This window comes from Vipera ursinii (genome assembly GCF_947247035.1).
Source record: "Vipera ursinii genome assembly, chromosome: 6".
NCBI lineage: Eukaryota > Metazoa > Chordata > Lepidosauria > Squamata > Viperidae > Vipera > Vipera ursinii.
The window spans coordinates 48,960,742-48,987,177 of NC_139515.1; the positions used below are offsets into that span (position 1 = coordinate 48,960,742).

Consider the following 26,436-nt stretch of genomic DNA (forward strand, 5'->3'; position numbering starts at 1 on the left):
GCCTATTTTTTGCTGTTATGTGACAAAGCAAGAGATCATAATGTTTCTATTTCTATGAATTAATGCATGCTGCAAACTATCATATTTGAAATTGTCATCCTGTACCTCTAATCAAATGTTAAATAATTAATTCATTCTTAATAATTTCTGGTTTAATTTAATATATCATAACTTAGTCATATGATACATAATGATTGCATTAACTTGAATGTTTGCTTCAAGTAAAAAAAAAACATGCTGGTGTTCAGATAATTAGGAAGCCATCAACTAATTTTCCAAACATTTCAAAGTCTGCTTTATTATTCCTCAGTGAAATAGAATAGTAGGTTTGCTTTAGTCCTATAACAGAAAATGAGCCAGATATTTCATACAGCAAACAGTAAGAGCTGCTACGGCAGATACTGTTCTTGTCTCATAGACTTCCCTGTGCTATACAGGTAATCCTCGACTTACAACAGTTCATTTAGTGACTGTTTGAAGTTACAACGGCACTGAAAAAAGTGACTTATGACCACTTTTCATACTTATGACCGTTGCAGCATCTCCTATTCTCATGCGATTTACATTCGGATGCTTGACAAATGGTTCATATTTATGATGGTTGCAGTGTCCCAGGGTCATGTGATGCCCTTTTGCAACCTTCTGACAAGCAAAGTCAATGGAGAAGCCAGATGCACTTAACAACCATGATACTAACTTAACAACTGCAATGGTTTACTTAACAAATATGGCAAGAAAAGTCATAAAATGGGGCAAAACTCACTTAACAAATTTCTCACTTAGCAACATAAATTTTGGGTTCAATTGTGGTCGTAAGTTGAGGACTACCTGTATGTTCATTTGTGATATTTAAATTCATTGAAGAGCCTTGGTGGAGCAGTGGGCTAATGCCTCCTTAAGTAACACCAGCTGCCTGCAATTAGTGCAGGTTTGCATCCCACCAGGCTCAAGGTTGACTCAGCCTTCCATCATTCCGAGGTAGGTAAAATGAGGACCCAGATTGTTGGGGGCAATTAAGCTGACTTTGTAATAATGCCGCTTGGGGTGTGTGTGAAAGCCCTAATAAGCAGGCATATACATAGAATGAAGGCTACTGCTAAGCTTGTAAGCCGCCCTGAGTCTTCGGAGAAGGGCTGGATATAAATGGAATTAAAATAAAAAAAATAAAAAAATATTATTTTAACAACAATTCTGAAGAAAGAATCAAATGCCAGGCCAGTTGCCTTCTGTAGGTTAAAAATGAAAAGCCGCAATTTTATGCTTTGCTTCAAGCAGCAAAATGTATCGAACCATCCTTAAATGTAGGCATGTCTATGGAAATTCTCAGTCATCCAAGTCATGCTTGTCCTAAAGGTGCTTTTTCAAAAGGCAACTGAAGTTTCTTTGTTTTCCTTGAAGACATTTCTCTTCTCATCCAAGAAGCTTCTGAGGTTCTGAACTGAAGAAGCTTCTTGGATGAGAAGCAAAACATCTTCAAGGACAACAAAGAAACTCCAGTTGCCTCTTGAAAAAAGCACCTGTGGGACAACCAAAGCAAAGGAATACTATTCTTATAGTGAAACAGCTAGTATGTAATCCTGTATTCAAAAGATAGCCATACATGCTTTGGATCATTTTGAAAAGTTGTTGGAAGATGAACACCTTGTAGCTTGTTCTATCTTTATGCAAAAAAGAGAAGAAAAACAATATTTCTGAGTTGGATTCACTGCATTTTTTTCAAACAGTTGTTATAATGAAGAGTGCAGGAAATAGAACAACTTGCTTTGAGGCATAGAGACAAGGATGCATTAAAGTAACGAAGTGCATAATTATTAAAGCTGTGAACCTCAGGAAAATTAAAGTGATTAATCATAGGCACTTTTACAAACTAATGAAACATTACATAATATCTATAAAATAATGACATAATTTCAAAGACCATAAACTTAGTTCCTTAAGGGCTAATCTGGAGACTTTTGTGATATATACTGGTAAGATATGCTCAAGCAGGAATCTGACATACCAATACCGTAATCCTTTATTATTGATAATGATATAAAATAATGATTTTAACAATGATTTTAAAGTATTGATTCTCATTTGAGACTTAAATACCTCCTATAAGAGCAACATAATAAATCATTGAAGAAAAAAAAGAATACAGAACAAGAAAAATCTACAATAATATCTGTATCATGCTTTTTTCCCAGTACTGATTAGAAAAATGATAGTCCAGATGCAGAACTTACACTTGGCTTGCTGAAGTTCTCCAATTCACTTTCTGATAACTCCAGCTAAAAAGACCTTATGTTTGAAACTCCTAAGTAGACTACTAGAGTTAGTATGGAAGCAACATTGAAAGGCATTTCCAATGAGCCAGAAATATTGGCAACTGACCATGCGGATATCTTCCAAAGTCCTTAATAATAGATTTTATAATGAAAGGATGCTCTATCTATTTGTGCAACAGTCGATGTTTCATTCATTTCAATATGTTTGACCTCCAGCCGAAGGAGTACTTATGAATATATAGTGTTAACCATCCATAGCCTCTTGATATTCCACAGATTATTTTATTTTATTTATTTATTTTAATCCCATTTATATCCCGCCCTTCTCCAAAGACTCAGGGCGGCTTACAATCTAAAGCACAATGTGCTTAGCAATAGCCTTCATTCTATGTATATGCCTGCTTATTAGGGCTTTTGGGCCCCCCAAGCGGCATTATTACCAAGTCAGCTTATTGCCCCCAACAATCTGGGTCCTCATTTTACCTACCTCGGAAGGATGGAAGGCTGAGTCAACCTTGACATTGGTGGGATGCGAACCTGCACTAATTGCAGGCAGCTGGTTTTACTTAAGGAGGCATTAGCCCACTGCTCCACCAAGGCCAGAACATGGACAGTATCACCATAGATGAAATTTTTTAAAGGGCATTGAACCATACAAACCCATCTAGTTTCTGGATCAAACCATTTTACCAACTCAACCTCTTTGGCATCCAGTCCTAGCCTCCTGATACATGGACTAGCTCAGTGAAGAGAGCCGCAGCAGTTAAACTGCCTTGTCTTCTACCATCCAAGACTACATAATACAAATCGAGGTTAGCACTTTCCTCCAGGATTAAATCCTAAATAATCCTAAATAATTGATGTATTACCATCAACTGACCTAACATTAAGAGGAGGACTGTTAAAGGGTCAGCTCTGCTGCACCAGGAATTCCTTAGTTAAGCTGTAATGTGAAAGGGGCAGGAGGCTAGCTGCTTTTTTTAAAAAAAATACACCTTCAGTTTCTGTGTCTTAGGATTTTTCTGGCTTGTTTTATCTACATTGCAATTGCTTTTCAATTTTATTTTAGGTACATTGCTCTGGAAATTCTTACCAAAATAGAAGCAAACCATTTTTGCTCATTGGTAGACTACATTTCTGTGTCCAAAAATCCCAAGTGTCTTCTTTGAAAAGCCTTTTCCTTATGGCTGATGATGGAAAGCAGCTCAGCTTGGACAGAGTTGCCAAAAAAAGTAACTAATAAAAAGCAAGAACAACCAGGATTGATTACATAGATGCAGGGGGGCTCAGGTTCATAAAAACTGTGCTGAAAGTATGACATGTATTTTTTTCATCTGAAAGAAGGTAACATGTTTTATTCAGGATACTGATTAGCAGTCATCCCTAGGAAACATACATCTGCACTGTTGCAGCAGTTGGAACAATTGGGAGCTATGCAGTTAAGCTACGTGTTATCTTGCCTCGTGCAGTGAGGATTCATCACCAGTCCCATACTTGCAATGAACTTGTGTAGCTCTTAGTAGGCTTGACATTTTTAATTAGACCATATGATAGGAATGTATAAAAAATGAGTAAGTTATTTGATACTTTTCCCCCCCGAAGGAATTTATCACTGTGTGTCTATGGGTGTAGGTGTGGGTGGGAGTGTTTATAATGTTGACTTCATTCTCAATTTAATTTCAATCCTTCTATTTGGAATTAAATATCCTGAAGCCCTGTTGTATCTTAAGAAAGATTATAGTACACTGTAAAACAGATTTAGATACTTCGTTTAGGATATCTCTCTTGACAAGTCAGCGTGTAACATCTGAAAAAGAAACATCATGTTTTCCCTACCGCATTTTATATTTTGCCATTTAGCTTCATGAGAGGGAATTAAGCAAAAGTTGCATAAAGGTTGAATTGTAATGGAGCATTTCACTTAAGAAATTATATAAGTACTGAACAGATGCAAAGAAGGACACCCCAGAACTGATTCAAAATTCCCCTTTAGCCAATTCCTGTTCTTTCACAGGGCATATCAAATATTCCATTCATCACAAAGCACTTGAACAAAATATTAACAAGATTAATACGACCTATTATGTACAAATCATATCTACACTAACATTATGGGGCATGTTCTCCTAATATAAAAGATACCAAATGAGAACACAGCAGTGAATGAGCTAGATTACTTTGTAAACAGGACAAGGGCAGGCAAAGAAGACTTGGTTACATAAAACCAATCAAATATATGAAGCTATGAGAATGAAACCAATATACTTAAAAGCAGGGATTTTTTTGTCATAGAATGCACTGGAATGGAGTTCCGGCACCCTTTTTTGATGGGTTTTCCAGAGTTGCATTCTTTTCCTATTGTTGCCCTTCCTATCCTTGTTTGCTTTTGAAAATGCCCTGCTGGCAGTACGGTGTGAACGGGATCCCCTCCCGTGCTGTCTGCCTCCTCTAGGAGGAGCCATGAGGCACCGGAGCACCACAGCCAGAGTGTGGCTTGATTGGCTGGCTCGGATCATGTGGTGTGGAAGCTGATGTTGGCATGGGAGACACATAAACATGGAGGCCATCTTTCACAAGAGGGTGAGTGAGCCTTTTACCTTCCCTTACAGAAAGTGGGGTGTGAGGTTAAAAAGAGGCAAAGTGAGAGGAAAGAAAGGCGGCTGGTGTGGAAGCTTGCCCGACAGCGAAACTTTGCTGTTTCAGTTCCTTGGGTAGTTCAAAGGCTGAGATGTCTATGAAAATCTTGTTTTAATCTTTTATATTTTATATTCAAACTGCAAAGGGGAAGAATAAGAACAAAGCCAATGTCTTATGATTCGGAGGTATTATTATTATTAATAATATATATTAATTATGTATTGGTCAGATGTAAAGGTAGACCTACAGTATGAGGTTTAATCAGATGTATTTATTAAATTGGGTTTAACTTAAAGGTAAATTAAAAGTAATCTGTTCAATGACAAAGTTTCAACTTTAATTTGTTTCAAGTCAATATCCATATTAAACTCCAAATGTAAATTTTTCCATCTTGTTTGACAACTTCTTAAAAATAATTCAATCTTTTACAAGCAACCTGTCAGAATCCATTTATATCATATTCATAAATGGAATGTTTCAAACATTATCCCATGGATTCTGTCATCTCCCGAAGAGAAGAGGATAGATGTGTATTGAACCGGCAATAGGCATTTCAAAGGAAAGGAGAAGCCTTTTGAACTGGGGAAACAAAAGGGGGGGCTAGCATCTGGCTTTTGTCACGGTAGACAGCAATAAACAAAAGGGTCCTAACTTCCTCTTTCCCACGAGATGGATGATACGAGAGGAAGGATGGGGGACTGACCAAATGGGGATTAAGGGGGGTTAAACCGGGAACTCTTTATAAGGGTTTACATCGTGGAAATATTAAGCCCTGTCTCATTTCCTACAACCGAGCATGTCATAGTAAAGATTTCTTTTGGACTAAAACCCTGACTCCAAGAGTTTTTGTCTTCCTAAGACGTGGTTTGGGGTTTCATTCCACAAAGAAAACTGACATTTCCACTCATTAAACTAAATGGGTATGCCAGTGGTAAATGTCCCAAAAGATTAATAAAATGCCTTCTTGTAATTTAAAGCCATACAGTGCAAAGTAACATTAATAGTATTAACTTACCTTGAACAAACTCCTAGTCTTTTAGATACACTAAAAATTGAAGGGTTTTTTTTTAAAAAAAAAACTACAAAGATAAACCTTGTAGGGTAGGTAAGGGAGGTTGTATGATGTGTGTGAGTTCTGGCAATTTAAAAAAAACACTGCTTAAAAGATAACAATTGCTGTGTCATTAATGATTAATAATTGTCAGCTGTGAAACTGGCAAAGCAGAAAAGAAAAACCATTTGGATTTCTGGAAAAATATTTATTGCTAGTAGGGTAATGTACACAATCTTGAAAACCTGCCAGAGCAATTCTCCAGCTCAGCTTATATCTGGTATAATTAAGGAGTTACACTGAGTCAATTTCTTACAGTTTCCTCCCTCATCTGAACTCATGAATCTCTTTTTTAAGAGACCTGTTTCCTCTTTTAACAGTCTTGTTGTCCCTCCTAAGGTCTGTTTGGCATTCCATCATAATAAACATTACCATATATTTACAATTCTGAATGAGCATATCCACATTCTCATGATAAGAACTTTTTGTTTGCAATTGTCCTATGGAGAACAGTGCTCTGACTCAGTGTCAATTATATGATGTAACACTACATTCTGGGGCATTAGATTTATGCCATGAGTGCCAACAACATGAAAAATATAATTATAACAGCTGTTTTATACTTTTTGGACCAGAATATCAGAATGTAATAACCATAAATAATACAAAATATTACCATAAATATGCTTAGCAGAGAATTTGCTTCAGTAAGTCTTGGGTTGCCTAGCCAACTCAAATAATTTGAGATTGCAACTGATTTCATGAAACTGATGCATGAAAACAAAAATATTCTTAAAAGTTCTGATTCATGCTATCCAGGGCTTTGTGGAAGCACAAGTCAGGAGATGCTGATAGTGAAAGAAAAGAATATCCCCTCGCTCACTTGGCTTTAGGGAAAAACTATTTTTTATAATGATTTTGATTGTCATCTGTATTCTGATTGTCATCTATATTGCACATACGTTTCCTAGCCTGTATTTATAATTAGAACAAAAAAATGTCTATTTTGTTTGGGAGGAAAAGCCAAAAATTTGAAGAAGGCCAAAATGTTATGTGATTATGGTCAGCCCTAAAAATTCAAGCTCACGTTCACCTTATATGTCTCTTCATCTTATCACCGGTATGAATTTGTAGAATAATTATTAGCTAAATCTCTATCTCTACAGAGCATGTTCAGCCTATTTTTATTTTATCTCCCCTTGATCAACAAGTACAGTCACAAAGGTGCTGTGTAGTATATAGGAAAATGACCCTTGAGTTATCAAATTATAGTCAGACTAAAGATTCAGTTCAGAGTAATAGCTTAAAGGCCAAGATATGAGCTAATGCTGTTGTTGTTGTTGTTGTTGTTGTTGTTATTATTATTATTATTATTATTATTATTATTATTATTATTATTATTATTTTAAAAAAGAGCAATGCAAGTATTGTAATCTTACAGTTTTTAACCAATTTCTTTAAATTTCTCTGAAGAAAAGAGAAAGTTAAAATATAACTTTTTGGACATTTTTACTACACCATTCAATTACAAATATATTTAGCAAGTCCACAATTCTAACAGCAAATTCTTGTCAGGAAAACATGATTACAAAGGAATCTACAAAATTTGATTAGTATAACACAGTACTTTGATATGCAAAGATAAATTGAGTAGAAATTTGCTTAGCTGGAGAAAATCAGGTACCATCATTATCAAATATTAAAAGGGAAAGATTGTACAAAGAATGATTAAATGAATGAATTTAAATTCAAATGTTGATTTCTTACTGCTGTGGCCTTTTCCTTCTTACTTTTTGATTTGGGCAATCTTCCTTTGCCCCCAAATTGATATAGATTCTAGACAGAAACGGGAGAGATATCAGGGAAAAAAGGGAGGCCATGAAAATGAACAGAGAATTAGACTGGAAACAGCCATGGGCCACAGGCTGGCATTCACATATGGGATCTAAATTTTCTAATCATGGAAGCAAAATGTGAAGGTAAACTTCTAAAGAAAACTAAATAAATGCTAATGTATCACAACTTAAGAAGATTAGCAGAAAACAGCTTTGTACAGGAAATGTACAAAGTATAATGAAGTATAATGAAATGAGTGTAGATTTGGGCAACCATGCTATTCGTGCGAGGAATCAATCCTTTCTAAGTAATCAATCCTTTCTAGGCAAGAGTTCAATCTGTATATTGATTTTCCCTCACAGACATATCATTTCCTGAATGTGAATTTAAACTTTGGTTCTCTACTTTTTTTACTTCAAAATTAAAAGGGTAAGAAAAGAAACTGTGATGGTGTTTGATAACTGTGGTAGATACCTGTGATAATCAGAAACATTTTCAAGATTAAAAAATGAAAAAAATGTTAGCAGTAGTTAGGGTCTTTGTTATCTTTTTAAACAAATACTTAGATGAGATATATTAATGGAAGAAAAAAAATAATGTAACTAATTCAGGAAAGGTAGAGAAAGAAAAAAATCAGGAAAGGAAAAGTGAGAAAGAAAAAAAATAAGGTTCCATGCTGTTCTTGTAGTTGCTCTGGAGACCAAAGACAACTCAAAACAATATGGAGTTTAGAAGAAGAATTTTACTTAGAAATCACATCCAAAAAAAAAAGAAACTCATTTTTGGACAGTCTCCAATGTTACACATAACATGTATTTCACTTGTGGATGTCCATCTGTTGCCTGATGTTATGATACCATATGTCTGGAATAAAGACGAGAGAATCAATTATAACTTTGGGGTTCAGAAATCTGTCAAGCATATTATGTACACTTTGTGATGGCTGAGGATAAAATGTTGATCAAAGTGGATTCAGGTTTTTTTTTAAAAAAATAATTTCTTTTCTAAACAGAGTGCAAACTCTCACCATTTACTGCACTGAAGTGAGCTTCCAAGTAATGATTTAATTAATGATTTAATTAATCAGTTATGACCATAAACTGATAATCTAGGCATATTTCTAGATTTTAAGTGTTTTTTCAACTGTGAGCAAGTTATCCTTATTCTATGAATATCAGAAAGCTAAGAGCAAAGAAAAATATTGTGTGTGCCGGTGTATTATTTCAATATATAAATTTCTCAGAATGCAATTGTATATGTCGTGGGTCTTTGCCAGAGTGTACAATGTTCTAAATAGCTCATAAACTATATGCACTTATCATGAGAATTCCCAGGAATTCTTGTAGGCAGCATCAACTGAAAAACTATGTGTAATACAAAGCTAGTCCAAACTAATTTAAATTTCCTTCCTTCAAACAAATAATGCCTATTGGAAAATCCAGACTGTCCATTGCAGCAATATCACGGCACCCCCAGTCATCTATTCCTTCAGCTGCTAGTCACCAAAAGCTTACTTGTTGTTGCCATAGAATAGAATAGTAATGCTATTCCACCAGCAAAAATGGATTCTGCTGGTGGGTAGACTGGGTGCTACTGAGGAATTCCTTAAATCTGTAGAATCCCAAACCTTCTTGTTCCCTAAACAAGGGGAAATTAGAAATTGATCAATTTCTGGAGTGGGCATTAAGATTTCCCTTCCCACCAACTTTAGAGAAATGGGCTTCAAAAGTTAAACAGATTGAAGGAAAGGGGAAAAGAGAAAATGTATCCCCATTTTTTTGCAGTAGTTCTATAAAGACAAAGTGGGGGAGAAAAACAAGTGTTCTACAAAGATGCTTTTAGATTGTTTTATTCCTTATAGGGAAGAAAAAAATCAGCAGCCTGTAAAGAACAACTAATTGTCAAGCTCTGGCTAAATAGCTTTTAGTTCATTCAACCAATAGTGAATATTAATTTAGGTAATTTTCTGATTTCCTCAGTTTTGCTATATGTTAGCTGCTATTTTTCCACATATAAATAATATATTTATGCAACATCATTGTGGTATTAATGTTTTCTGATATGAATAACAAACTATATAATCAGAAGCATTCATTTGATTCAATTAAGGGCTTTATTATGTTATCTGCTCTAAAGCATTGAATAGTATTATTTATATTAGAGTTCAATAATTCTTCTATGTGCTATGGACCAAAGATAAACAAACACAGAGCAATGTCAAAGTCTCATAAAAACCACAAAATTATACAAGAGGTTTGAAATTTCACCATGTGATATTGTAGGTTTTCAACCAAGCAAGAGCAATGACATTTCATAAGATATATGGAATATAACTTGTTTTAAGATGTTTATTTGAATTTCCATGGATGCTACTTGTGATTGTTAAAAAGTTTGAAAAAAGTCCAGGACTCTGTGTTACCAATTCTACATTTTCCAAGCATTCAAGAGGTTTTAAAATTGAGAATACTGTTTCAATCTATATATTGTATTTGCCTTGGTTCACTAACTTTAAGTGAAAGGGGAAAAATATTTTCTAATGAGCATGTGAATCACTGAAACCTTAACGTTTTGCCACTGACTACAAGTTAGTAAATTAGTAAAGCCGTAATTATTTAGTTAAAACATTCAGTTTTAATTATTTTGAAAAAATAAAAGAAAGTGCCTATATGTAGTAAAATATATCAGCATTGTTTAAAAATAAGGAAGGGCTACAATCAAAATTATATTTTCATAGGAAACATTATAAATTTACATACCAAATTTTTATGGGTTGTAATTGAATAAAGACCCTTGGACTTAATAGGTTCTATTTCCTAGTAAATGTATTTAAGCTTACATTGATGACCAGATTTTTCTGGGCATATCAGTCCAGTGGTGTAGCCATCACTTGATCTGCAAGCTCTAATGTTCTCACTGTGTGCCTGCCTTGATATTGAGGCACTGGCTAGAGGATTATTTAATTGGGTTGACTTCCCTGTTTAACTCTCTCACCATCATTAAAGTACTAACTCCAACAAACACTATAGGCTCTGTGAACTTGCCAGCATGCTAGAACAATAAGAATGTACCGGTAGCAAGAAACTAATAATTGTTACATAAATTCATTGGATTGTTCTCATAATTCCTCTGCCTGCACTTCATGTGTGATGTAATGCTATCCCCTTATGCAGACCTTATGTATTTTTTATGCAAAATTTTATTTTTATTATTGCAGCATTGATTGTGAACAAATGCCAATGATTTACAGAAACTCCATACAGCAATATTTATTTATTGTCATGATACAGAGGTCTTTTCAAAGGTGTGTTCACTCTATCTGCATTAAAAGCAGTAATAGTACTTTCCATCCCTCTCCCCCCCCCCAAAGAAAATGTTTTGCCAAAAATTTATTACCTCTCTGATAGCTGTACAAAACTCACTCTGCAGTACTTTTTTAAGGGACTGTAACTTGTGTCCTGGTAATTCTCTTGATTCTTGAAGTTTCTCTAGTAGTTCAATTGCTCTGGCAATATCTGAACAGATACAAATGAAGGAGGGAGGGAAAGGGAGAGGGAGAGAGATGGTTTCAGGTAAAATAGCATAGAGTGTAACATATAGTGACTTTTTACCATCCAGAATTAGTTTAACTTTTTGACATTATGATACAGTTCAATTCTACAATTTTGTTTTTCCTACCGTTGCTTACCTAGATAATGAGTTAATTCTGTGCTGATAATCTTCAAAAGAGAGATTCAAGGTTTTGGTTATGGTCTTTAAGTCCTTACATGGCATGGGTCCGGAGTACCTCGGGGACCACCTGCTGCCGGTGTCAGCTTCCCTCCGCCCTGTGCGTTCCCACAGAGAGGGCCTCCTCAGGGTGCCTCCGGTCAGAGAATGTCGGCTGGTGGCCCCCAGGGGGAGGGCCTTCTCTGTGGGTGCTCCGGCTTTATGGAACCAACTGCCGGTTGAGCTCTGGATGGCACCGGACCTTCGCTCCTTCCGGCGCGGTCTGAAGACTCATTTATTTGAACAAGCTGGCCTGGCCTGATGGGGGGCGTCAGGGTTTTTAATGGGTTTTTTATACTGCTACTGTTTTTATCTGGGCAATTGTTTAATTCTCTTTTAATTTTTGTATTTTTCATTTATATATGCCCTGTTCACCGCCCTGAGTCCTTCGGGAGAAGGGCGGTATATAAATTTTATTAAAAATAATAAATAAATAAATAAATAAATAAATAAAAAATCCTAAGATTCTCAAAATCTAACTCAAGGCCATCATAACTATAATCTTCACTTGCCCATAGGAAACAAAATCAGGGAATTTATTCAGTGTGAAAAGAGAGTTGTCATACTTGAATGATGGGATATATTTCATTCAGTGTGGTGCGTTACAGTCTTTCAAGTATGTCAAGATTATTCTGAATTGTGATTTTTAAATATTTTAAAAATATTAGCTAATCACCTACACATTTAATAAGCATCCTTTTTCTTTCATCCTTGGTTAATTGAAAGATGCTAAAGAGCACTGGGATGAAGAGGGAATCCAGGGTGGTCACTTGATATTTCCTTCCCTTATGACCATTATTTGGATGCCTTTACTTGTAGCTAGTTCACACACACTTGTCTACAGTAGTTGTACTCTATATTTAGAATTTGTCAAATATTTTACTGACATCAAAATACACTACATCCATAGTACAGTATTCCTGTGATTTATTAATCCTGTCATTGTATAAAAATAAATAAGGTTAGACTATCATGGCTTCTTACTGAGAATCCCATGTTAGTTCCTTGTGATGATGGCATTCTTTTTACTGTTTTTGGTTTCGAAGACGTAGTGCTTAAAAATCTCCTCAAGAATTAACTGGTCTGTCGTTCTGGATAATCCTGGTTTGCATTTTTGAATATTTGGATAATATTTGTTTTCCACAAGCACTACAGTCATAACCCTACTCCCTCTATATTTTTGCCTATCAAGGTGCCTATCAAGTTCTATTTGTATTACTATGTAGGATTTTAGTTCTCCCTGTTTGCCACTATGTTCACTGCTTAATAGATAATGGAGATGAGGGATGTCACCCTCTACTGGTCTCCCTGATATCCTATCTTGAGGATTTCTAAGTAACATTTTCTGCCTTGTACCTCCACTATTATGTACAATCTTTATGTACCTGAATCGGTGTCTCTTTTTCCCCCATCCCATTTAATTGAAAGCCCTACTGGTTAAGGTTTACAAGGTCCTTCCCTACTTATGCAGGGAATTTTAGAAGTCCAAATCTTTCTTGAATCTTCTTAGTCAATGTTTCTTTTCCAGGATTCTGCTTTTGCTTCTCATTTTTTGAATATCAAGGGAAAGATGAATGAAAAGATTGAGATGAACCATTTGCCCTCCAAAACCTTCATCCTCCTATTCAGGACTTCATACTTGCTTATTATCCTATGGATTGTTTGACCTCATATGCTGAGCAGGAATGAATAATGATCAGTTAGCTTTATGAGCCTTGAAATTATTTCCAACACATGCTAGATATGGTTCATATTTTCAGCAGGATCTGTGAATCACATGATCCTCCCATGCTAGATGCCTTACAAAATTGTTTGAACACTCTCAACTACCTGTCCTGTTTCTAAAATGTGTTGGCTGAGTCTGAGCTGTTAGGTGGGAAATACAGTTCCCCCATTCTGCAGAAGCTGCCCTTGCCCTTAAAACCAGATGTATGGTTTGTGTTTGCAAATAAGCAAACACACATATTCAGATATAAAACACTAAATTGATCAAGAAACCAAATACTGTAACACTCTCTAGAACTTAACAGATCAACTCCATCATTCAGCAGATTACTTGCAAACGAAAAAACAACAACAACCCTGTCCTTGTTTGATCCCCTCTTCGTTCATTCTGGTTGTAAGCTCTCAGCTGTCTGTTTATTTCTAAAAGATATTGGATAAATCTAATCAGTAATGATGTTGTGCAATATCACTCAAAATGTTCATCTGCTTCATTAAAGCAATGGAGGAAAATAACCATTGCTGTTCTCAAGCACTCCATCCTCCCTCTTTGGATTTGGTCTGAGAAGCCATAGAAGAAAAAAAGAGTTTTTACAAATTCCACTGTCATACTCCCATGTATTCATGTCTATATGGTTTACAATTAAATTCATTTCGGTTTATCATTTGTCTTTTGTACAAGTTATACGTTTGATTAAAAATTAATGGACAACATGATGATAAGTATAGCAGCAGCAATATGGATCTGTGCTCTTTATACAAAAAAGGAAATAAGTTTAAAACAAGATACAGTATCTGTAATTTGCTGGCATTGCTTTTCCAAGCAACAAAGTGGATGCATGAAATTTTCAGTGTTTTCATTTATGTAACTTAAAGCTGACAGACATATTTTAATGAACAAATATATATTTTTCAAAGCAACTATCATTATATTAATTTCTCTGCATTATCTAATTTCCACTTAGCCAAATTCTTTTCCTCCTCCCCTTTCCCATTCACACTACATCTTAACAGCTATTTGAAAGTTCAGTTTCAGATTGCATTTATGAGGCCATAATATTCTGTACATGGCTGCACTTAATTGTAAATGAAAAGTAGTTATTTTTATAAGGCTTTCTTCATAGTATAGAATATAGTATGCCTAGAATCTCCCAATAAATCAGTGGTACTATCAAATTAATGGTACCTATACATATATTTTAAGACATTAAGTTACACCATATTTGGAATGGTTCCAGAATTAGTCATGCTTAGAGCAAACCCATTTAAATCAATGGGGCTGATAGTCATGTTTAAATTATCACTTATTTCACTGATTCTACATAAGTAATTTGGACTTGATATATTGATACTCAATGACTTTGGTAGCTGGATTGTGCCTACTTACATGCTTGCTATTTTCCATACACAAAGCTTCTCTTTATAGTTAATGCTTTTTATATTCTATCATTCAGTTTTACCCACTATATGTCAGATGATCTTATGTATTCCAAATCCCTTAAACCCTGAAAGATCCATAATTCAATCTTCTAGTTAATTTTATGCTGCACGTTCCCAGCTCTGCCAGAATAGGTCTGTGCAGACTAAATGATAAAGCTTCTTGGATTAAACTGTAAAGTGATTAACTCTTCCATTATTTTGGAAATATATTTTACATAATAAAGGAGTACCGTATGTCATTTTGTGCTGTTTAAGAAGCTATGTGCTGACAAGAATTACAGAAAGAAGCTCATGTACTTGAGATTCAACTTAACCAACCAGTGAAAAGTACTCTAGGTTTGAAATAATTTAATGCAAATTTTGGATAGCATATATAAAGGTCTCTATTAACGTCCCTGATAACCACGATGAGATGGTCACTGACCTCGAGCCAGACATCCTAGAATGTGAAGTGAAGTGGGCCTTAGGAAAGCTGAACAACAACAACAAAGCTAGTGGAGGTGACAGTATTCCAGCTGAGCTATTCAAAATCTTAAAAGATTATGCAGTAAAAGTGCTACACTCAATTTGCCAGCAAATTTGGAAAACTCAACAGTGGCAACAGGATTGGAAAAGATCAGTTTACATTCCAATTCCAAACAAAGGCAGTGCCAAAGAATGTTCAAACTATCACACCTTTGCACTCATTTCACATGCTAGTAAAGTTATGCTTAAAATCCTACAAGCTCGACTCCAGCAGTATGTGGATCGAGAACTACCAGAAGTACAGGCAGGATTTCAAACAGGCAGAGGAACTAGAGATCAAATTGCCAACATACGCTGGATCATGGAGAAAGCTATGGAGTTACAGAAAAACATCTACTTTTGCTTCATTGATTATGCTTAAAGCATTTGATTGTGTGGATCACAACAAACTGTGGCAAGTTCTTAAAGAGATGGGTGTACCAGATCATCTCATTTGTCTCTTGAGAAACCTATATGCGGGTCAAGAAGCAACAGTGAGAACTGGACACGGAACCACTGATTGGTTCAAAATTGGGAAAGGAGTCCGGCAAGGCTATATACTGTCACCCTGCCTATTTAACTTATATGCAGAGCACATCATGAGAAAGGCAGGGCTAGATGAATCAAAAGTTGGAATTAAGATTGCCGCAAGAAACATCAACAACCTAAGATATGCAGATGATACCACTCTAATGGCAGAAAGTGAAGAGGAACTAAAGAGCCTCTTGTTGAGAGTGAAAAAGGAGAGTGCAAAACCTGGGTTGAAACTAAACATTAAGAAAACCAAGATCATGGCATCCGGCCCTCTCAATTCCTGGCAAATAGATGGGGAAGAAATGGAGGTCGTGACAGATTTTATTTTCCTGGGCTCCAAGATCACTGCAGATGGGGACTGTAGCCAAGAAATTAAAAGACGCTTGCTCCTGGCGAGGAAAGCCATGGCAAATCTAGATAGCACACTAAAAAGCAGAGACATCACCCTGTCAGCAAAAGTGCGTATAGTCAAGGCTATGGTCTTCCCAGTTGCAATGTGTGGCTGTGAAATTTGGACCATAAAAAAGGCTGAGCGCCAAAGAATTGAAGCCTTTGAACTATGGTGCTGGAGAAGACTCCTACGAGTCCCTTTGACTGCAAGGTGATCAAATCAGTCAGTCCTAGAGGAGATCAACCCTGACTGCTCTTTAGAAGGCCAGATCCTGAAGTTGAAACTCAAATACTTTGGCCACCTAATGAGAAGGAAGGACTCACTGAGAAAAGCCTAATGCTGGGAAAGATTGAGGGCAAGAGAAGAAGGGGACGACAGAGAATGAGGTGGCTGGATGGAGTCACTGAAGCAGTAGGCGTGAGCTTAAATGGACTCCAGAAGATGGTAGTGGACAGGAAGGCCTGGAGGAACGTTGTCCATGGGGTCGTGATGGGTCAGACACGACTTCGCAGCTAACAACAACATTAATGGAAAAAAGGCAGTATAGATTTATCTTATCACAGATAAGGAAAAATAGAATTCAAAAGCTTTACAATGCAATCTTATGAAGCTGCAGCTGTAAAGAAGGACAAGGGCCTTACTACATTCCTTACAAAAGAAAAGCTTCCAGTGACAAAGTGACTGTGTTATATCATCATAATCTTAAACCAGTATTACTATTTTAGTGGGATTCATTATGATATGGGAGGAGAAGTAGATTTTGGTGGTCATGTGGCTTTTTTTCAGGGGCATGGTAACTGAGTTCTTTAGTCCAGATTTTTTAATATAGATGTTCTCTACATTTATGGTAAAGTCTTGCATCTTCTTCTAATAAACCTATGACAGTGAATGATCATTTAAAAAGTGGAAGAGATGATACAAGGCAAGAACATTATCTAAATAACGGTTGATTGCTGTAAAATATTTTGTGGCAAAAAGAAAGAGATTCCATTTACCACATACTTCAGCATCCCATATATTATAACAATTCATGGGAACATAGCTTTTGCTAACTTTTAAGCAAAATCTAAAACTTTCACTAAGCTAAATCATGGGCATTGTAAACTAACTACAGCCTAAAACTTATCATTTTGTATGGTTTCCAGTAATTCTTACACTCCCTTGGTTAATGTTTGTATGAAAAATCTTGCAATTGATTTACATAAATAGATGATAAAAGGGTTGAAACATTGACATATCTATAGGGAATATTGTCAGAAGTTATTGATAATCAACCAAGGAAAGTGAACTAGTTAAAAAAGAAAGAAAATCATTTGGAAGAGGAAATCATTTATCTATCACAGAGGTGTTAAACTGCCGGCCTGCAGGCTGGACACATCACGAGGAAACCCCACCCACCCCATTGCCGGCAATGGGGAAAAAGTTCCGATACGTCGCGTGATGTCACATGACGTTGCGAGTTTGACATGTCTGATCTAACAGTTGCCCCAGTATCTGTAATTCTGATTAGCCTGGTTCAGTGCTATAGGTTGTCAGTGCAACATTCACTGTTCTTATTTTTTCTTAAGAGCTTGGGGGATATAGTGAAACCCATGGGCTCTTTCCCAATGGGCTTATGTTATTCTACTTAAACCTTATTTCCATGTACCTATCTGGTTTGAGTCATACTCAACTCTTGGTAACCTCATTAATACATCGGGATTGCAGTACATAAGATGGTTTTCTACTGTCTTCTTCTGGGATACTTTTTAGACTTAGAAGTCTAGTATGGACCCCAGCATTCCCTGTTTGTCTCCTATCCAGGAACAAACAAGATACGATTTTGTTTAGCATTTCACACAAGACAAAATTGATCAGATGCTACCACTACTGAAATGTAGTTAACATAGGCAAAACACTGCTTGAGTGGGATTCTTCTGTGTATATCTATGAGTAGAAGGGACAGGAAGAGTGAAAGAGTGAGGACAAACAATGTAGAGCCAGGTTTCCTAGAAATTCTCCTCTTTAACTGCAATCAAAATGCTACCTCTCTAAATAAGTTCTGCAAATTCTTTTCCTCTACCTCTTCCACTTTACTTGATATTATTTACTTTGAGGAGCAGCATTTTCTATTTTCTATTTCTTTTATGTTAGATAGTTCCCTGTTAGTTTTGTTTTTCAAACACAAGCATCACCGTAAGTGCATTGGAGGAATGGTTTGTACTGTGCTGGATGTAAATTAGAACGTAACTTTTCCCTGGGAAGCCCATAAGAACTATATATGGTAGAAACAGACATCCATAAATGTAGATGATTTACTGAGGACCAAGGCTGCTGACAGTATTAACATTAATAACATTTACAAGGAAAAGATTCAGTTGAATTCATATGGGGAATTTGCTATCCTGGATATTCTTCAGAAAAGTTCTGTTTTCCCTATTAGGACCGTGAAAAGAGGGGCCTTTCAATGTGTGCTAGTGGGAAGAATAATTTCTTTTTAAATGATTAGGGCTATATATCTTGCAAAGTTTGCATGGCTGCTCTAGAAACTGTTCATGGCTGTTTTCAAATATATATGATTTCATTTCATTTCACTTATGTGATAATTATTTTATTATGCAAATACATTTATTAACAAACAGTTATCTTCAGTGTCATATGGAACATTAAGTAGCTTAAAATTAAGTAATTAATATTGCTTAATATAACATCAGTATTGAATTCTGATCTAAATAGCATCTACTAAGATGTGATAAATTTATGTAACTAAGGATTTCTTTTCCTCCCTAGTATTTGTTAATTATTCTGTTCCACTTTTGCGTAGTTGATTATTTATCACTTTTTTAACATTCTCACTAAAGTTGTAGTTGCAATTTAAATATATCAAATAAAAAGTCAGGACTAATTTCAATTCTATCTAGTTTTAAAATAAAATTTAGAAGTGCATAGTGTAATGACTATAGTATGTGATAGCAACACCACAATGCTTCCTAACAGATTGCCATCTGTTCAACCTTTTGCTAAGAAATAATTTGTCTTGCTTTAAAGTAGTTCACTGGGATGAAACTGCAGATTACATACACACTGAGTTTCTAACTATTTGGTAGAAACAGACATCCTTTTTGTCAACAAACTGCTACTGCTAACACTTCATATTCTTTTCTCTTCGGATTACCTGTCATAAATTGCCCATTTCAAAAGTGAATTTTAAGTAAGCTTGGGCAACATATAAATTCCAGGGTTCTTCATTACACACCAACAAGCTATTCAAACTTATACTGAGAATTTGAATTTTACACTGAGGGTAAAGCAGAAATTTGGGGATTTATTGTAATTATTTAATTACTTATTTTAATTATTTAAAAATTAAGAACAGTTTTAAGAGTTCCTAAGAAGCTTCAGTTATACTGTATTTAGATATTAAAATAATATTTTAAGGCTTTTGAATATTGATTTACTAAAGTGGCAATCTTACTCATATTACAAAGGAGTTCCAACAAAATCAATGGAACTTACTTCCTGGGTCACACACTGGTGGCAAGTAGTATCAAAAAGCAAATAAAATAAACTGTTTTTCTTTCCTATATTCTACATTAAGAGAACTGGTGTTTCCTTTGGCCAAACAGAGAATTGGTTTGAATTAGGGAAAAATTTGTTTTCCTCCAAATGCAGTTCTATATTTGCACTGAAATTTCTTTTTCACACCTCTGTATCTCCCACCTGCTCTTCTTTCATTCCACTCCATTTAATCTGGTGTTTATCTATCTATCCCTCAATTTCATTATTTTTTGGAATTGTCAATCAACATTTTCTTTTTTAAAAAAAAGTATGTGAAGATTTAATTACAGCCAAATTGCTGGCTTCTGCTTTCATTCAGAAATGCGGACTGCAAACCTTCTGATAGTTTTATAATGTGTGTAAATCTACATCATTTATTTATTTATTTATTTATTTATTTATTTATTTATTTATTTATTTATTTATTTATTTATTTATTTTATTGCATTTATATACCGCCCTTTCCCTGAGGACTCAGGGCGGTTTACAGGGAGTTAAAAATCAACCATACAAAAGTTAAAAAACCAAAAACCATCATGGCATTTGCAATGAACTGCCATCAGTGGCACGCAATAAGGACTGCGCCTCAAATTTTAGTTTTGCAAATCTGTGAAATTTTTCTCATCCCAGATTAATATATTGAATGAAAAAGCTAACAAAACATAATCCCCAGCATTTCCGCCACAGGGGATAACATATCAATAGAAAGCAGCTAAAAACAGCAGTATACAAGGGGATGCTAGCCCTTAGTAATCAAGTGTCAAAGTGATGGAAATCAGATTAATAAACCCCTTTTTGCTCTGCTGGGTGAAACAGTGATCAAATCACAAATGCTCTCCTTTCTCAATGGTCCCCCCCTTTTTTTATGCCTGGAACAAGCGTCCCCCCCACATTACTGACTGCCAACCGAAGGGGTGATGGTGTGGTGGCTGTATTTATTTGTAATGACAATTCTCTTGTCTTTGAAACCTGCCATGTTTTAACTCCAAGATCTCCAGGAAATCTGATCTTGCTGCTGACCCTCCGCGATGCTAAACCTGCTCCTTCAAACTGGCACCCGGGCACACAGCCCCGGAGGGGAAAAAAAACTTTCCCCGTCCTTCCTTTCTCGTCCACCACCGCGACTCTGAAGGTGGCCCCTCTTCGTTGCCTCAAGTCCTCCGGGCTGATATGGAGGCGCAAGAACGTGTCCCACTCGGCGGATGGCTGTCTATTCGCCGCTGCGGACAGACCGCGGGGCAAGCGGCAGGGGCGGTTAAACCCCAACACGTTGCCGCCGCCTGGGCAATATATTGCTCCTCCGGGAAATCGCCTCCGGGGAGCCCAACGTAACGAAGGCTCTGGAGGTTGGATCGGGGAAGACTAAAACCACCTCCAGCCCCAAAACCAGCCTCTGACTCTGCCATCGGAAAAAGTGGGGGGGGGAAAGTGAGGGAAAAGGCGGAGGACGTCAGATCGCGGCGCCGGGCACAGCAGCGCTTACCTCGGTCCAGGGTGAGCGGCTGGACCGCTGTCAGCGTCGTCGCCATGTCTGCTGCTCGGCTGAAGCTGAAATGACGCCGGGCTCCAGCATCAGGCGGGAGGGTGATTGAGAACGGGAGCGGAGAGGGGGGACAAGGAGGGGCTACGGGGAGGGAGAGAGAGGAGGACGGGGGGGGGAGAGAGATCGGGAAATGCGTAAACGGTGTGTGTGTGTGTGAAAGAGAGAGAGAGAGAGAGAAATGGGGGGAGAGAAGGGCGCGATAAGGCTGTGCGAGCCGCCGCGACACCGCAAGGCAGCGGTCTGGAGGTGGGGAAACGGCCTGTTGGTAAAGAGCGGCGGAGGCCGGGTCATCGCGAGGCCCCTCGCATCCCTGGGCAACGGCTGAGGGTGCAAAGGCTCAAGGGAACTCTGGGAAACCGAGAGGCTTGGAAGGTTTCTGGGTGTCTCTGTAGACTGAGCTCCCCTTATTACGGCAAGCATCACAGCAGGTGCTAGTAGGGCAGACCAAAAGAAGGTAACCGGAGAGGATTTGTGCTTAGATTGTAAGCCGCCCTGAGTCTTCGGAGAAGGGCGGGATAAATGGGAATTAAAAAAAAAGTGAGTAAATGGGCCAGTAAGCTTGATAAAATAGCAAGACAGCTCAGCTTATTTGCAACCTGTTGCAACCCATTCCCCTCCATGTGGTGCCTTTGGTGCTCTCTGAGCTTGGTTGGTGTCCTGTAGATGTTTTCCCCTATATTACCCAGGGCAGGAGATGAAGGGAGTCATCTACCATGTGCCTGAAAGTATCAAGTAGAGAGTCACTGGAGAAGCAGAAAATGAAGCTACTCGCCCACCTCTTCCTGAAGTATTTACTATCCAGCGTGCTAACGAGGAATTGTGCTCAACCTTTTCACAGATTGTACCACTTTTAAAGGTAAAGGTTCCCCCGTACATGCGTGCTAGTCGTTTCGGACTCTAGGGGCTGGTGCTCATCTCCATTTCAAAGCCGAAGAGCCAGTGCTTGTCCAAGGATGTCTCCGTGGTCGCCAAAGGCGCATGGAACACTGTTACCTTCCTACCATAGTGGTCGCTATTTTTCTACTTGCATTTTTATGTGCTTTCGAACTGCTAGGTTGGCAGAAGCTGGGACGCTCTCACTCTGTTACGCAGCACTCGGGATTCGACCCGCCAAACTGCTGACCTTCTGATTGACAAGCTCAGCGTCCTAACCCACTGAGCCACTGCGTCCCTCTATACCACTTTTAGAACATGGCAATATTCGAATACCACCAGTGCTTAGCAAGGTGTCAAAAACTTGTTGACCAAAAAAAAAAAAAGGAAAAACGTACTGGTTTTATTTTCTTTGGTGGTGGTTCCTTTGTTGAATCACTTTCCCTTTGCACTGATGAACATAAGATAAATTTATCCATATTTATTATGGTCAGGTGGCTGGTCGGCTTTTCTTCCTCTCTCCCTCTCCTCTCTCTATCTTTCACAGCCTACTCCTTCATTGATCCCTCTGCTTCTCTCACAGAAGCCTCTCCTCCTTCTCTCTTTGTCCATCCCCTTCTCTTTCCCTATCATCTTTTTTTTCTCTCCCTCTCCTCTCTCTATCTTTCACAGCCTACTCCTTCATTGATCCCTCTGCTTCTCTCACAGAAGCCTCTCCTCTTCTCCTTCTCTCTTTGTCCATCCCCTTCTCTTTCCCTATCATCTTTTTTTCTCTCCCTCTCCTGCCAAAACTTCCTTTTATATCCTCTCCCCCCCTCCTTTTTTTCTTCCAGGAGTGCCATTCTTTGGGGCTCAGGAAGAGCTCCAGTACTGGTCGCTACCACAGTCTCACTCCCCCATGCAGTCACCCACTCCCCGGCTGGCCATTGCACTCAGTGCTGATCAGCTGGAGCTGTGCACACTGATCCTGGGGCCTCTGCAGCTCCAGCTGACACACTCACCCCAAGGTCTTTCTGCTGCTTCAGAGGCTGCCGGAAGTGCCGATCAGCTGGAGCTACGTGCACCAATTCTGAGCTCTCAGCAGAGCCCCAGCAACACCGCAGCTCCAGGTGACTCTCCCCTAGGTCTGTGTGGTGCTGACGCCACTTCAGCTCATCCCCCCAGCTACTTTTGTCTAGGTCGTGTACGTGTACACTGGTTAAAAAGCCCTGCATGAGAGGACCTCAGGAGGTTGCTCTTGCCAGCAAGTCCACTTGTGACATTTTAGCACTAAATGTCTAAGTGAGCTAAGTGTGTAAATGTCTAAGTGTCTAACTAAGTGATCAAGTAACATTTCATCCAAGCTGCCAAGAATTACTACAAGCTGAGAGCAGTAATGAACATCACAACTCACTCCATTGTGCGTAGTCAGAGCTACCAGCTCCAGATAGCTCAAATTTATCAAAAACATGCGCGTGCACATGCACATACAAACACACAAATGGGGGAGGATAACTTCCCATCTTTAAATGATGCAGGATTTTTAAAAATTATCTCTGGATTTGATATTGACATATAAATGCATATTAGTATGAGTGGAATTTATCAGAAAGATCAGAAGTGATTGGAAGAAGAGGCCAATAAGATATATAACCATGCATATCTGAAAAACATTAATGCCTGGCATGTGTACCAGAAGAGCTGCAAATAATGAGCTGCAACTTGGTATTAACACAAAACGACATGGAGTCAAATGTTTTTGTACAAGTACTCACAGATATCTAGACAAAAATGGTACATTGGCAGATGACTTGTTAAACCAGGAGCATGCAGCTTTCATTAGCTTAATGGCTGCAGTAGGCTTTGCATGTATAACAAGGATCACAAAAGTAAATGGAATCAGGCTCTGGAGACATTTTAAGGGGTGAGATGATTGCCTTAAGCATTTGTAAGTTTAAGGCATTGATTTTTGTCCCTAGAAATCCCCCATCCTTGTGTGTGTGTGTGTGTGTGTGTGTGTGTGTGTGTATTGCTCTTGCAGAACAATGGAATTATGGGAGTCCTACAAAAGCTGAGTCACATACAACCCTTAGGCTACATTTTTATAGCTTTGTATTTAGTCATAGTGTGGTTTGATCATGCAATTTAATCATAGGTTGAAATGGATGAAGATATAATGTAGCTCATAAGCTATAGTTTATACAGTAAGTCAAATTGTCTGGATTCAAAGGTTATGTTACATTAAAAACAAATCATATAGTTTTGCATAATGTGTGAATCCAGGAACTGATAGAACAGTGAAGGGGTTGGTGCAGTCAGAAAATGCTTCCAAATGAGTGTATTATGCAGTTGTCCAGCTTTGTTCACCATACTAATGGCATCTCTAGTTTTTAACCTCCCCAGTTGCTCTTCTGTTTCTGCCCTCAGTAGAAAATAAAACCTGTTAAGAAGGAAAATGGAATAATTGCAAGATGCCCTCCAGCTAGAAGTATAACTGACTGATACCTATAATTAGGATTCACTGACTGAAAGGACTCAGCTTTAATGAAGGCAGCAAGCTCTCAGAGATTTCATCCAGACTTAAATCTATCTGTTTGCTTGTTTTTATTAAAGCAGCATAAAGAGACTTGAAATAGAGCAAGTCTCCCTTTTCAGAGGTTGACTTCCCTAGTACTATCTAATTCTGAAATTCTATCCTTATTGCCCAGAATCAGGCTAAGGAAGTTGCAAACTCACCAAAAATCAGTGGTATAGTTTTTCACCATTCTGAAGGAGGAAAAACATGAAAAATGTAATGCAAGTCCTAAAGTAGACAATATGTTTTTTTTAAAGAAAGTTGAACATCAAATTTTCCTCCAAAATCTAGGAAAAAATATAAAATTCTGGCCCCACCCATATTTGTGATAGAGCCTTGCCATATTTGTATCATTGCTGTACTTACAAAGAAGGCCCTTAAAATTTTAAAGGAGGCACTTAATTCATCAAAATTTCAATTATATTATATAATTGATCTTCTATCAACACTTTTAAAGAGTAAGAATTATGAGGAGGGATTTCTTATTTATTCCAAAAGGACTAAACTCCATTTTATGCATGGCACCAGTTCTGCAGGTCAAGGAAAGATAAAATACAAATGCTGTTTTCTTTAAGCTATAATCTTGGCCGGGAAAAGCACATTATTTATTTATTTATTTATTTATTTTATTACATTTATATACTGCCCTTTCCCGGAGGACTCAGGGTGGTTTACAGGGTAATTAAAAACCAAAAATACAAAAGTTAAAAACCAAGTTTAAAAAAGATTAAATTTATCCCTGTATAAATAAAACCCCAATTAAAATAAATTAATCCTCAGCCTGGGCCAGAGAGCTCGAAGAGCCAGGTCTTCAGGCCCCGGCGGAATGAACGGAGGTCGGGGGCAGTTCTCAGCTCCACTGGCAGCTGGTTCCAAAGGGCAGGCGCCCCCACTGAGAAGGCCCTATCCCTGGGTGTTACCCGCTGGCAATCTCTTACCGGTGGCACCCTGAGAAGACCCTCCCTGTGGGAGCGCACTGGACGAAGGGAACTTGATGCCGGCAGCAGGTTTCCCTCAGATATCCCGGACCCAAGCCATGTAGGGCTTCATAGGTCATCACCAGCACTCACATAAATCCCTTCTTCTCTCCACCCAGATATTTATATAATGCATGCTGAAACTACTGTTCCTCAGATTGTTGTACCTGTTTGCAATTCTTTTCCCAGTTTAAAAATAATAATTGCTTAGAACAAGATGTAGAGTTCTTTGAGAAGATAGTCTTTTCAAACCGTCTATATCTGCTGTTGGTTCTATTTGAATATTATAGAAGTAAAAATACAAAAAAACCCCCACAGTTAATGCCATTTCACATTGTATGTATTTCTCTACACAACATTCAATATATTAATTAGAAACCATAGTAACAATGTTAATTGCATTGTATTAAGTTACTTTTAAACCAATGAATCTCATTGGGACAGAAGCTTGCTTAACCTTCATTACTCTGTGCCATCTGAGTATAAATGTATGTATGTACCAAATAAACATTTTCTAAAACACTTTTGGTCTTTTTATATATCAGTTCTACTTTGGAAGCCGCAAGCTTTATAATATACAGTACTATAGAAACTGAAGTAGAATTTTATGCTTGCCAAGTCAGTCAGTCTGTCAAATCTGTATCCCTTGCCAACAAAACATTTTTTTACATGAAAGCAACAACCTCATTTCTTGAGCTATCCAGGTTATGATGCATGAGACCATCAATCCTCCAGAGCTGTCTGAGGGCACACCTTCATTTACTAAAGAAAAATTTTTTTTTTGTAATCAGCAAAATGGGCT

At 37.6% G+C, this 26,436-nt stretch overlaps 1 protein-coding gene across 1 annotated transcript in view; it reads right to left on the reverse strand.

Moving 5' to 3' along the window:
• LIN7A (lin-7 homolog A, crumbs cell polarity complex component) overlaps positions 1 to 21,250 on the reverse strand; it is a 30,165-nt gene extending 8,915 nt beyond the window's left edge. The window contains exons 1-2 of the mRNA XM_083365819.1: positions 21,171 to 21,250; positions 11,188 to 11,306 (exon numbers count right to left, since the gene is read on the reverse strand). Coding sequence (XP_083221945.1) covers positions 11,188 to 11,306; positions 21,171 to 21,216 — 165 coding nt within the window. The 5' untranslated portion in view covers positions 21,217 to 21,250. The remainder of the gene's footprint in view (positions 1 to 11,187; positions 11,307 to 21,170) is intronic.
• Between the last annotated feature and the right edge of the window lie 5,186 nt (positions 21,251 to 26,436).